The sequence below is a fragment of the Sarcophilus harrisii genome, chromosome X, assembly GCF_902635505.1.
Source record: "Sarcophilus harrisii chromosome X, mSarHar1.11, whole genome shotgun sequence".
Lineage (NCBI taxonomy): Eukaryota > Metazoa > Chordata > Mammalia > Dasyuromorphia > Dasyuridae > Sarcophilus > Sarcophilus harrisii.
The window spans coordinates 78862786-78876486 of record NC_045432.1 but is presented as its reverse complement, the minus strand read 5'-3'; the positions used below and the strand labels follow the sequence as shown (position 1 = coordinate 78876486).

General features: G+C 51.0%; 1 protein-coding gene across 2 annotated transcripts in view; it reads left to right on the top strand.

Annotated features, from left to right (window-relative positions):
- Positions 1-12567, top strand: part of DGKK (diacylglycerol kinase kappa) — a 41304-nt gene extending 28737 nt beyond the window's left edge. Inside the window, exons 19-23 of one of the 2 annotated variants that reach the window (XM_031944813.1) lie at positions 2989-3109; positions 3705-3791; positions 5985-6107; positions 7950-8055; positions 12455-12567. In XM_031944813.1, coding sequence (XP_031800673.1) covers positions 2989-3109; positions 3705-3791; positions 5985-6107; positions 7950-8055; positions 12455-12507 — 490 coding nt within the window. In that variant the 3' untranslated portion in view covers positions 12508-12567. Of the gene's footprint in view, positions 1-2988; positions 3110-3704; positions 3792-5984; positions 6108-7949; positions 9122-12454 lie in introns of those variants that run through there. The other variant, XM_031944811.1, reaches the window with a different exon arrangement.
- The last annotated feature ends 1134 nt before the right edge of the window (positions 12568-13701 follow it).

Genomic DNA, 13701 nt, shown 5'->3' with positions numbered 1-13701 from the left:
CTTCCCTTCATTTCTTCCCCCTCCCAACCTTTCTTCTCTCCCTCTTTGGGCCCGTTTCCTCCTCTGTACCATAAGGTGGCTGGGTCTTTCCAGCCCCTTAACCCTTTGTTTGGAGAACCTTTCTTCTTGCCCGTCTGAATTTGGGATGGCTTCAGCCTACATGAGATCCTATTTGGTAGCTGGGATTTGCGCCAACTCACCTGACCTCCTTTAGTCTTCCAAGATATATACATACATGTACACACAAATGTAGGACTCTGAAGTACTAGAGGTCAGTCCCTTTGACCCTCAATGCCCTATGCCCCTCTCTCAAAGTTCCAAGTTGCTCTCCCTACATTAGTGGAGGGAGCTTCCACACCAGGAAGTTCCTAGCATCAGTGAAACCTGAGGTGCGGGCTTCTTGTTGTAGGCCTGCAGTTGAACACCCTTTGGGGAAATGTCTTCCTCTTCAGCTGTGTACTATGTTCACAGATGCCACCCAGTGCCCGCCCTTTCAGCTGCCCTGATGGGGGAATGGCCACGGTGGGAGCTCTCTTGCTTAGTGGCCCCATTGTCTCTACCTGCTGAGAAAAGCCCCCCAAGTCACTTGTGAAAGAGTTGGCCCTGGCACGTGAGTGGTCAGGGAAGGGCACCTGGGTTTCCTGAAGGTTCAGGGGCTTGGCTTTGGTCAACTGCTTGCGTTCGGTGTCTCTGTCTGCTTACATAGCACTGTTGAGAGTTCCCTCTGTGTCCAATAAAGTCCAAATGTTCTGCAGATCACTACCATCTGGGCAAGAGGAGCCATCACTCCAGTGCCCCTCTACCTCTGGGAAGGGGCAGACACAAGGGTCTCACAGACCCCTGCCACATGCTTGGAGTAAAGCTAAGGGTCACATGTTGTAACCCCCTCTCCGGCCACTTGCGTCACCCCTGGCCTTTGCCCCTGACTCCCTAAGACACAGGGCAACTGACGAGGCCTCGCCAGCACGTGGCAGAGATGGAGATTTTTCTCTAAGGGGGAAAAGTCAAATGCCCCCTTTTGTGCGACTGCATGTCACGACCTGATGTTGGGACACCGGCGCTTACGTGGCACAGATGGTTGGTGCGAGACTTGATCTTCAGGCCTGGACAAGGATACAGTCTCCCCTCTAGAAGCACCTAGAAGCGCCACAACACCCGTGTCCTTAGTTCTCGCTTCTGCATCTGAGACCCGGTCGGCTGTACCTATATCCTTCAAAACACTTCACTAGGATACGTAAGTTTTGTGCGTGGGTTGTCTTTTTGTTCCTCTGCTGCATCGGCAGACTTACCATATAACCACCCGTTCGGACAACATTCGCTACCCGATGGGGAATGGACCGGAGCATCCCGTCACTCCTCTGGCCTCAGAAAATCATCCCCTTAAACCCAGAACATCTGACACAGCAAGCAAGGTGGTTTTATGGTAACTTGCCCCCCAGAGTAAAAGACAAACCCTGGTTCGGTAATGGGAATTCCCCCCCTTGACTTTTGGTTGGCATTTTAATTGCGTGGCTCCCATCCAAAGCTTGCTGTTGTCTGTTATGCATAAAAGTGGTGGGGCATAAGCAGGAGTGGACTTCTGGGAGATGACCCTCAGCAACTGGTAGATGCCAAAGGGGAACAACCTGGGAGTCTTCTGGAACAAGGCCAAGCCCGTGCGCCAAGGGCCTCTGTATCCAGAATGTAAGAATTGACCTCGAGACTCACCCCCATCTATCAGTTGCCTGAGTAGGTCTGATTCTGGGGGACTGCCACCTGTTAGGGGATAGTCACCATCCTTAGAGGGACGATCCATCAACCCTGTAACTGACTTGTAAATCGGGGGACCCTTTGGGCTGGGACTATTGCTCCGGCAAGAACCCCGTGCCCGCCTCGATTAGATCCTGTTAGAAATAATAAATCGGGGGACCCTTTGGGCTAGGACTTACCGCAAGGTCGGGAACCCTGTGCCCGCCCTGAGGGCCCAGGGAGAGTAGCATTAAGCCACCGCCAACCAAGAGAACAAGGGAAGGGCCCCTGTTGGGCTGAACCTAGCACAGGGAAGCACTGAGATGAACATGGAGGCCTCTTAGTTCAGACCCTCCTTTCCCCCAGCAGCACAGGAGATGAAAAAAGAAAGGGAGGACCCTCAGAACAGGTGTGCCTCTGAGCTGACAGCTCAGGGCATGGCCACATGCTCCTCCACCAGGACATGGCACTTGAGTCAGAGGCCCTGCCTCTCCTGAAGAACAAGTCAGGGATCCTAGGAGGCGGCCTTTTCCGGGCTCTTCTCCACTGAGTATGGAGGCAATGAGGTCGAGACCTTAAGGGACAAGGTACCACCTTCTGGGAAACAAGTCCAGATAGGCACCATCCAAGTTCCCACAGGCTCAGGAGTTTCACTGGCTGTCCTCCTCAGCAACAAAGATTGGAGCTGTGATGGCCAGTAGAGGGCAACCCAGCTCCTAAGCTGAGGATACCCAGGAAACCACTGGAGAAGGCTGGGGGCTTGACTCCCCCACTGCCTCGTCTTCCTTCCCTTTCCAACATAGGATGCCCCATCCAGCACCCAGTTTTCTTCTGCTTTTCCCCCTGGCCAGGCAACAGTACCAAGGAGCCCCCAAGGGGGATGTGTTAAACTCTTAAGTTCCTCGGGTCACTCCAAAACCAAACTACTCAACTGGTACCGAGCTGCCCATCAGCATCCTTGACCTTGGACCTATCACAGCGGTGACCAAGGGGGCCCCAGTGACACCATGCTGAATGTGATGATGGTTCAGGATGTGGCTTCCCCGGAGCCCACACCCTTTTACGTGGCTCAGTGATGCCTGGCGCCGCCTCCCTCCCCCCACCCGCCAGTGCGGTGTCGCTGAGAGTTGCCCGTGGCTTCTCTCAGGAGTGTAGCATGGCCCGCTTTCTTTCTCATGTCATGATATATCCCAAGGACACGGTCATCTCTAGGTTCCCAAGTGAGGATCTGTCTCACCTCTCCTCTTGACTTGGTTGCAGGATCCGAGAAGTGGCCAAGATCCACAAGGCCATAGAGCAGGAGCTAGCCCACTCGGTGAACGGCTGTGCCTCGGCCCTGACCGAAGTGCTGCCCAGCAAACGCAGCGGCAGCAGCCCCGAGGTGAGGTGGGGATGGGAGCGATACCAGGCAGGGAGGAGAGGACTGGGGCTTGGTTGGGGATAGGGTAGGCACTTGCGTGCGTGTGCACACACACAGCCAAAGGGTAAGCAATTCTGAGGAATAAAGGTCCAGGACCATCATGCATCTCAGAAGCAGCTGGACTTCCTACCAATTGCCAATCCTGCAAGGGACACACTTGTAGGCCTTTAACAACGCTTTCAGTGCTCAAAAAGCTAACTCCTGGGCTGGGAATGTCTAGTCCAGAGGATCCAGTTGAAAGAAATGGTTTAGTTGACTGGGGGGGCGGGGAGAGAAAAAAGAACCCTTGGGCCTCCACTCAGCCCAAAGGTCTAGAGTGCCTTCCATTTTGACATGGTCAATTGAGTCAGTAACCCAGGTCCTGGACTTGCTCAGTGACTCTTGATACCAAGGGTAGCTCAGGGCAAAGCCCCTGTCCTGGGAGGGAGTCGAAAAGAAGAGCCAAATTGGACCAGATGACAGAGTGGCCTCACTCCCTGGTCGCCCCGCCAGCTCCTTTCAGTCCTTGGGATGCCACATTTCCTGACTTTTCTCTCTTCACCTCCGCCCCTTGCAGAGTCTGAGCAGAAACTCAGCTGTGGAAGTTTCGATTAGCGTGAAAGCCTTGTACAATGAAGCTAGAGCTTACGTGGAAGGGAAGCTGGTGAGTAGAGGATGGGCAGTGAAGAAGTTGGCAGCAATTAGGAGAGACAAAGGTCAGGGTGTGATATGGTTGAAAGTTCAAGTTCAATCCCACAATTAGAGCCTTCCTAGTTCTGGAGCTAGGAAGGATCTCAGAGGCCTTCGTTTTCCAAGGGAAGAAATCAAGGAGGCCCAGAAAGGAGAAAGTCACACAGGCAGGCAGGCAGAGCTGTTTTTCCAACACAGCTCCTCTGACTCCAAAGCCAGGGAACAAGTAGGGGTCCCACAATGCCACGTGATAGAGCTGTGGTACAGGCCCACATAAGGGAGAACAGAAGAATGCCCCACCTTCCTAGAATCCCCTCCAGAGATTATGTTTCAGACACCTACATCCTCCCAGGCAACAAACATGACAGCAGCAGAGGCAGAGAGATGGAAGGTCACAGAAGGCAAGAGTATAAGTGTGGAGATCCTAGCAAAGTGCCCCCCAAGAGATGGTGTGACTGAAAACAGAGCTGAGATTTGACCTCAAACCCTTGGACTTTCCTTTGCACCACAGGGAGGGTGGGGGTGGGGGCCAGGACTTGTCTCTCACCCCAACTCATCCAGTTTTGCCGAGGACCAGTCTGGCATCCAAGAGAGGGGAAGGAAAGCGAAAGGTAGGAAGAACCTCAGAGGCAGCCAGTCACACCCTGATTCCCAACCCTGGCCCCCATTACAACAAGCCCTCACCTGAAGGCCTACAGACAGGGGAGCCCCTCCTCTGTGGCAGCTCCAGCTCAGGAAGGAGGGCTAGAAGAAAGGGGACAGTTCTCATTGTTAGCAAGTTCATCCTGAAATCTGGCCTGAACCTGCTCCTCTACAACTCCCCCCAAAAGACTCCTAATGCTGCCTTGGGGACCAAACGGATCTAGACTAGTCCCTTCTCCTCAAGACAAACCCTTTAGGACCTTGAAAACAATGAGTACCATTTCCTCTCTTGTTCCAAGTCTTGTCTTCTTCATGTGGTGTGAACTTCAATATCCTGGCAGCCCTCCTCAGGCTGGGGGCAAAGGAGAGCATTGCTATCACCTCCCTGGTACCTACCAGAGGGACCTCACTTATTTGGGTAGTCTCCATGTCTGTGTAGCCAAACAGTTGGAGAGACCAACATTTCAGGGGCCATCTCCTGGGGCAGAGGATCCAGCTATTCAATTCCTTGCATCTCCAGCTTTGCTTGGGGACCTTTTCCCCAGGGCTGCCAAGTTTGCTGTGTCTCTGCCTGACTCCCTAAGGCCCTCCAAGTCTGCCCATCCTACCAGTCTTTCAGTCGCTGATGTTTATGCTACTGGCTTTCCTAATCACCCATCCATGTAACCTGCCAGCCCATCAAATTCCCACTCGGGGGTCCAACTGAAAGTGGGTCCCAGGCCAAGGAGATAAGAGGCCTCAGGCCAGTGCCATCACTACCCATCTGTTCCATCTACTTGATAGTCCCAGGAACACAAACCTCCTGACCATACTGGCCATTTAAGGCTTAGCTCTACTGGAGGGGATGTGATCTCAGGACCAGAGAGAACAGTCATCAAGGATCTGGATTTAGGGGGCAGAATATGCCATGACTTCCATTAGTAGACGGGCCTGGGATCAGCTGGGTCTGGAGGGACTATCCTCGGGCCCCTTCAGATCTCAGCATCCATATGAGAAATTGGGGAACACCCTAAACAGCATTCAGGTAAAAGACAAGCCTTGGCATGGACAGCGAAAGACCTTGGATTTCAGAGACAGGCCATGGCCTTGAACCACCCCAGCTCTGTGACAGAAACTGTTCAACATTAGGCTCTGAGCTTCAGTGTCTAGCCACTGAGAGCAGTAGATTCAGTGACTTCTAACCCTAAAGCCGAGATCCTTTCAAACACTAAATCTAAGGTAGTCCCTCTGAGCCTAAAACCCTCGCCAAATATTTCCAGCTCAGAAGAGAGGGCCGCAACTGTTCTGTTGTCCAGTGTAGGGCTGATGGTACTTGACAGTGAGAGCCAAAGCAGAGCCTTAAAAGTTAGCTGGTGGCCCTATGCCACTCTGCTTGAGAAGCAGGACATGGGCCCAGCTCCTCTCCAGCCATCTCTCTAGGTCCCCTCTGCCATGGCACGTTACCTCAGAATGTGTAGCAAAGAACACAGAGCCTTGGACTTCCAAGTTAGCACAAGCTCATTCTGTCTGCCTTCCATCCCTACAGCAGCTGGACAGTCCCCGGCGGGAGGAGGGGCTGCAGGTTGCCTTAGCCAATGTCAGCCAGGAGCTGGAGAAAGTGTCTGAAATCCATTGGATGGCACCCATCCTCAATGCCGTCACGGAAGAGGTAAGTGTCCCTTCTTAACGGAGCCCCAAAGGAACAGGGTGACTGAAAGCTGTGGGGCTTTCTTCACTTCATCCCCAGCATCCAGTGAATGAAGATAGAGGGATAGCGGGGGCTGAAACTCTTATAATCAGCTAACACCTATTAAGCACCTACTGTGTGCCAGGCACTATGCTAAGCTAGCACTCTCATGATCTGGAGTTGGTCTTGTCAGTGCAGAGAGGGTCTTTCTGAGAAGGGGTATTAAGAGTACAGATGTCTCCCAAGTCTAAGTGGAAAGGAGGAGGAAAAGCACCGGTACTTTTTTGGTCCCACTCCGTCTCAGCCGTTTCCAAGCTTCCTTCCCTTCACCCCACTCTGGCCCTTTAACTTTATCCAGGAGACAGGAAGTGCAAGCTCTGGGGGTAACTGAGCAAAGATGGATAGCAGATGGTACAGGCATATCATGGACATGTGATGATTTTTGAAAATTGTGTCACAAAATTGGAAAATAGTTTGTTCATTTGGGGACCAAATCATAGACACTACAAGTTAAAAGGGCCCTTCTTCTGATGCTGTCAAGTTCTACCCATTCCCAAGCAAACATCCCCTCTGAAATCTTCCCCACCCCCACCCCAAGGGTCAGCCACCTTCGACTTGGAGTCCCCCAATGATGAAGAGCCCCCTCAGCTCCTGAGGGAGAACAACCAGGCCACTCAAGGATAGCTCTCCTTGTGAAGGAGCTCTTCCTTGCAGCTGGCCTAAATCTGCCTTCTTGCAACTTGCTGTCATTCCTACTACCCCTCCCTCCACTGCTCCTGGTTCAGCCCCTAGGGGCCAAGCAGAACAGATCTGATGATAACCTGTCAGAAGCCAGCTCCCCCAGCCTTCTCTGGGCTCTCACCTGTTCCTTCAGGTGCTGCTTAGCTGACAGCACTGCATGCAGAGTCAGAGGCTTTGCACTTAACAGTCTTGAGCAAAGGCCTTCCTGTCCATGACTTCTCCATCCCTTAGGGCCACTTCCGGCTCCACAGTGGCCATGGTCAGCCTCCTCTGGAGGCACTCCAGCTTCTTAATGTCCTTCCCGAAATGTGGCCAAGCCCCTGCAGGTGGGCACCTGTTTCTTTCTCTGGGTATTAAACCAGCAGACCCCAGGAAAAACAAGCCTTAATCTTTCTTATGCAGTCTCTGTCCGAGGAGGCCATGTTGCTCCGTGCAGCTTCCTGGTCCCTCTGCTGCCCCATGTGCTAATGGAGATGAACTAGGTAAAAGGCCAGGGGAGGAGAGAGGGGCAAAGCTGCCCAAACCCAACATTCACAGAAGGACGGATTCCTAAAGGAGGAAGGGAGTGACTTCAGAGGCCACTGATGGCACTCTGAATGAGGCCACATCTGGCTCGGCAGCCCCAGGACATTTTGAGGCAGTCCTCGGAGTTGGGAACTTGGTCCTGACTTCAAACCCGAGGTCTGCCTCTTGTCAACTTCTCCCGAAAGGGCAGCAAGGCAGTAGAAAATGAAGCAGCCCCCAAAACGAGTGACTTTGATAGAAATATCAGCAGAAAGTGCCAATTCTGGGATGCCCATCTGGCAGTATAGCCAGACACTACAGCTACCTTTTTAATATGGACCAAGATTCTGCTTCTTGATTCTCACCACCATATGACCTTGAGAAATGTCAATTCCATGGGCAGGCCCCAATTTCTCCATCTATAGAATGAGGGGCTTGGACTGGATGGCCTCTGGGTGCCAACATAGGACAGTCCAAAACATTTTAGAGCATAAGCGGATCTTGGGGCAGTTGGCCCAAGCCCTTGCCAACCTCTTGAGAAAGTACAAAAACCAACCTTCTTGTGTTTCTCTGGTCCAGGAGAGCTTGGGACATGCTAGCAAGGGCAGCTTCAGGTTGCGCCTGAACATCTCCAGAGGAAAGAAAAGCAAGTCCCACAAGGTCAAATGGAGCAGTTCCGTCTCAGGTAAGTCCCTTTGCCACAATTGCAGGGATAGAGTTAGTTTTCCTGAGGCTGAGCTCTCTAGAGAAACACAGTGCTGGCAGGAAAGAGGGAAGAGATAGTCATTGTTCCCTGTCCTCCAAGTGTGCAGACAAGATGAAGCAAGTTCAAAAGGTGCCATCTTGGACAGTTCCAAGGGATCCCAGAACTGTCACGAGGGCTTGGGGGAACATGGAAGTTCAGTCTCTTCCCTTGACTTTCTCAGCAAGACAGGAGGCTGCAGGGCAGGTTTCCCTTGGAGCTGACTCCTCAACCTGCTGAAAGAAATCTATTCAGAAAGCCGCCAATTATTTCTCTGCTCTGCCCAACGCTGTTCCCCTCAGGCCACAATATGGCTAAAGAGCCATCCTTAGATACCACTCCTAGTCAAATCTGGCTTCCTCCCTGTGCCTGGAGCAAGACAAGCTTTTAATCCTGACAGATTTGCTTTTGTAAAAGGCTCAAAACAGAGCCAAGTGGGGCTTGCTCACTTGTACACTCTCACTCTCTCTCTCTCTGAGCCTTCTAAATTTAATTTTCCCAGGAAAATCTCTCTCTGCCCTTCAGCTGGGTTTTTTTCTTCCCGTTTTGGACCTGCCCAGGAAGTAAAGAGGAAGGGCAGGGGGAGACTTTCAGCCTCAGCATTCCAGTGCCATCTTGATTCTGAGCTGATGAGGAGAGAGAAAGTCTTAGCCCAGGTGCTAAGAGCCCATGACCACCCTTGCCAGAGCCCGTCTGTGCAAGTGCTACTCCTCCCTGAGCAGGGAGGAACAAAGATCAGGAGAGGAGGTTAGAAGGTGAGAGGCGGAAGGCCGGCCCAGCCTGGAAGAGGCTGGGGGAGCTCACCCTCTAGTCTGGCCAGTGTCCCGAGGGGTTGGGCTCCAAGTGACCTTTTTACGATTCTTTAAATTGTCACTAGTTGGCAACAGGGAGATACTTGAATTATCTTGTTGGCTCCTTTACCTAAAACCTTTTTGACAAAAACTTGTGGCCAGGCTACCCATCCAGGAGATCTGAAGGCAGACCCTATGGTGCCACTACTTCCTTTCCTCTCTACCTCTTCTTCTCCCCCCCTCTCCCTTCCTCTTTTTTTCTGCACCCACATAACCACATAGGCTGGGCCAAGATTTCAAGCAAACAAATGAAATCAGGATAGGGCATAGATGAGAAGAGGCCTTTCTGAGGTCTGTGGCTATATGGGTAGGTGGGGAAGTGCCCCCTCACTAAGCCCAGAGCTCATCACCCAGAGATAACTGGGCCCCTTACAAAGCACAGGTGTGGAGGCCGGGATTACAGCATCCTCCCTTCCAAACACTTTCAAGCCAGGCCAGAAGATAGACCCATCAGGAGTCAGAGGAAGCCTGACTGCCTAAGGGAACCCCTTTGCTTCTGTGTCACCTTTTCTTTTGACCACCATTCAAGGGGGAACATGGCCAAGGTCTGAGCAGGCCTCTGGTCATGGACCGTTTCCCTGGCCTATAGGGATCCTCATGCAAACAAATGGCTAGGAATTTCAAGGGACTGTCAGTCTGTTGGTCCTTTTATAGTGGAAGCAGTTGGGAGAGCACTGATGTAGCAGGGATCCACCCCGCATAAAAATGACCAAGAATTCCTCCAGTTCTGGGACTAGCTCTGGGAAGGCTGGGAGGGACACACAGGGGGAACTTCTCTTGCTTCTTTCCCTTTCCTGGGTCTCCCCAGCTGTTCCTGAACTCTAGCATGGCCATTTCAGGAATCTCTCTGCTTGTCTACTGCCATTCGCACCTTCTCCCCTATCTCTCCTCGCCTCTGAGCTCCAGCCAATTGTACAAATGTGATGTGCCCAGTGCACACAAGTTATTTTCGTGCCAGGACGTTTTTTGTTTTGTTTTGTTTTGACAACTCATTCTTGATGTTCTTACCTGGAGGCTATCTTTGACTCGGATGGTGGCCAAGCCCTGAACCACTGTCAGAAGAAACAAGCAAAATTCCCAATAAAGCACACACTAGAGACAGTCACTCAGAGAATGGCCAGAGCCCCAAATTCTTGGGTTCTGGCAGCACTTAGACATTCAATGGCAGAGCCAAGCACCAGTGATCTGAGGATTGCAACTTTCAGGCTGCCGAGACATCTGATAAGACTTCAGGATATGAACAGCAGCTATGGTCACAGCTGTCAGTCTTCTTGGACCCTTCCTGATATGTGTCTGCCAAAGACAGTAAGGAGTGCAGTGTTTCTTTAAATGACACTGTGGGGAAAAAAAAATGAGTCTGTGGAGAAACTCTAGACAACTTAGCCCACCTGAATGAGGGAGGGCCAGAAATAGCTTCAGCATTACCATCTCCCTAGAGATTTGCTGAAGAGTGGGCCCAGGAAGTTCATTTGCCTTAGGCCCCTAACCCTATTCTCCAAGCTTGTGGAGTCACTGACTGGATTACAGGCCCTGAACTGCCAAGAGCTCGCCTGTCATCTCACTAAGGTGGTGACCAAGCTGCGATCCCTGCTCTAGCCTATCTCTTTTATTGCCTACAAGGCCAACTGGTGACTGCCAGAGCCGGCTTGTTTGCCACTTAGCTCTTTAGCCCTGACAGCTATGTGAGGGAGACAGGATCCCTACCCTTGAAGGTATGGGAGGCAGAAAAAAATCCAGCCAGCGTCCAAGCTAATTCCATCAGTGTGCACTGTGCCTGTGCTGTGTGCCTTGCACTAGGATCAGGGACCACCAAGTATAAAAGAGAAAAGCCACTTCATGCTCCTCGAAGATTCATGTAAAATTTGAACAAGCCCTCATCCATTGGACAAAGCTCAGGCCTTTGGGCCACCCCAGGACTTGATGGTTTCTGATACATCAAGAAATCTCTCTAAGCTTGCTGCTGCTGCTGCTACTGCTGCTGTCTGCCAGCACCTCTTACCAACTTGTTCTGATTCCTTTCTCGGTCTGCCTGTGCTTCGCTTACCTTCTCTGTGTGTGTTTCTCTCTCTCTGCACGTATTGCTCTTGGTCCCCTCTCGCTGTTCTTCTCAATAAGTTGGTCATCTGTCATTTTCCTTTTTGCTAGTGGACAAATGGGGCCCTGAGGAAGTGGCTTCTTGGCTGGACGCACTTGGTTTAGGGGAGTACAAAGACATTTTTACCCGCCATGAAATCCAGGGCTCAGAGCTGATCCTGCTGGAGAGACGAGATTTGAAGGTATTCACAAATGCCCCCGTTTTCCAGAAATGGTAGCCGTCCCATTGGCATCCACGCTGGCCACAAGTGACATAGCCTTGGCATGATCCCCTGGCCAAGCTGATCTTGCTTTTGTCCTTCCTTCCTTGCCAAAATTTGGTAAGAACTAAGAAGCCCCTCGGGTCTTTCACGGAAAGGGAAAAGCGCTAGCTGGAGGACTTGGGTAGCTGGATCCTCATCCCAACAAAGGTTTTTGTCTTTCTGCAGTGGGAGGGAGGGGGCTACAGAGAGGGCTTCTACCTGTTCTTATCATCACCAGCTTTACCTCACCCTCGAGGAGTTTCTCTCTCCTTGAATCTAGTCCTCTTGCTCTTACAATGCTTTGTAGTGGGCTCTGAGTTTCCATCTGTTTCTACCTGCTAAGCAATCACCACGGTGGTCTCGTCCACTAGAGATGTCCATCCACAGCCCCCCTCTTCCACTCTTGGCCTTGTTCTGCACGTGAAACATTTCTCACCTGACCATCTTAAACATACTCACTAGTAGCAAACACAGATGAGGAAACCGAGGGACCAGGTGGAGCCACCAAGTCAGTGAGCAAGGCTAAGCCCTTTTATTGAGCTGTTCCCATGAGGTAAAGGCATGAGAATATAATGGGAACCTTGGCCCTAAAAACCCTCGCTCAAAAGTAATGGAGAGCCTCAAACAGAAGTAAATGGGGCTAACCCAGGAGACAGGTAGCCTAGCATGACAGACAGATAATATAGCACAGATAGCACCTAACCCTACCTCAGGTCCAAGATGTCACAGGGCTTGGGAATGAGCTGAGCCAGCCTTCCTTCTAGGTAAAGTACAAAAATGATTGGGACTAGAGACAAGAAGGAAGGACTGCTGATCCAAAGACAGTGTCCTTCTCCAGCCTCACCCAAGGACTCCAATAACTGCCTCCCTCACCCCCTGGCCCAGAACCGACCACAGCCACCTCTCCCGATTCCATAGAGCATGCTGCACATCCCAGAACTGCTTTGTAGTATGCAGCAGACATCTGAGAACTCAGCCCAATGAGGTTTGGTCCCAGGCACTTTCACCTGATGGCTTGGCTGCTACCAACAGGGATTAGGCATGGTGGGGAAGCCACAAGTTCAACAGGGCCCACGCTCTCTCTTACCTGGCCCAAGTGATCGGGTAGCTGTCAGCAAACTAACTTCTTTTTTCTTTCCCTCCCTCCCCATAAAGGATTTAGGGATCAGAAAGGTTGGCCATGTGAAGAAGATCCTTCAAGGAATTAAAGACATCAGCCAGGACCTGTGAAATGAGGAAGGAGCTCAGAACTCCTGACCCAAAGCCACCTTGTGGACTGATGACAAACTGATGACAACCACGCCGATGACGATGACTCTATACCCATATAATGACTGTGGACTCAATTATTCCAGAACAGACATGGACCCTCAAGTAGGGCTGTCAGACAATCCTTTCTACTAACGTGATGTTCTCAACTTTATCAGGTTTCCTTAGAGGTTTACATTTCCATATTGGCCAAAGATCGTTGGATGGAGTTGTTCTTCAGTTCTCCCTCTCTGTGCTTCTTGACTGGCTCTGGTTAAATGAGTTAAGCTTCTGTATATACCTAGGATCTAGAAGAATGGCCTTCTTTGAGTGCTTTGGAAATAGTGTTTTTCCCTGATGGGTCAGGGTCACCTGGCAGATTTTGTGACTTGGGATTCTGAAATGTCTTTGACCTTCCCTTTAGAGTCAATTACTAAAGGAAGGTGGAAGGAGAGGCTTTGTGCCATGGAAGATGGAGAAACTAGGTCCTAGGGGCTTCTCTCCTAGCCTTAATTACATGGCTGCATCCTTTATTATCCCTGAGTTGAGCCCCCATCAGTGGCCTAAGCTTAATTGTGCTACCTTGACCCCCTCTGGAGACTCACCACGCATGTCAAAAACTATGCCTTTCTTGTAGATGTGACTTGCAGACACTGCAAGTAGTCTATGCTGCCTGTGTACGTGTATATACGTACATATATGTATTATATGTGTGTGTATACATATATATATATATATATATATATATGTATATGTATATATATGTGCTTGGCAGGGAGTAGGGTAGGTGAGAGGGAAATGGGGGGGGTATGTGTGTATGTGTGTCTGTGTCTGCGTGCATGCTTGTGAATAGCCTTGATCAGGTACCCGATGGGCCATTTAGAGTCCAGTGCTGATTGTAGGTGAATGGCCCACTCTGCCCACTGCTGCTCATCACTAGTAACTTGATGGAGTCTCCAGAAACTTTAAGAACCCCCGCTGCCTTGACCCAAGCTTGCATGCTGTCCGCCAGTGCTTTGCTTGCATTCTGGCTGGCTTTTTGAGCCAAAAAGAGTCATTCACCCTTGTGCTGCTGTATAGATTATGAAAAGATAGAGAGATAGCTAGATGGAGAGATGTATATATTTTTTTAAGAACTGAAAACACAACTCGGT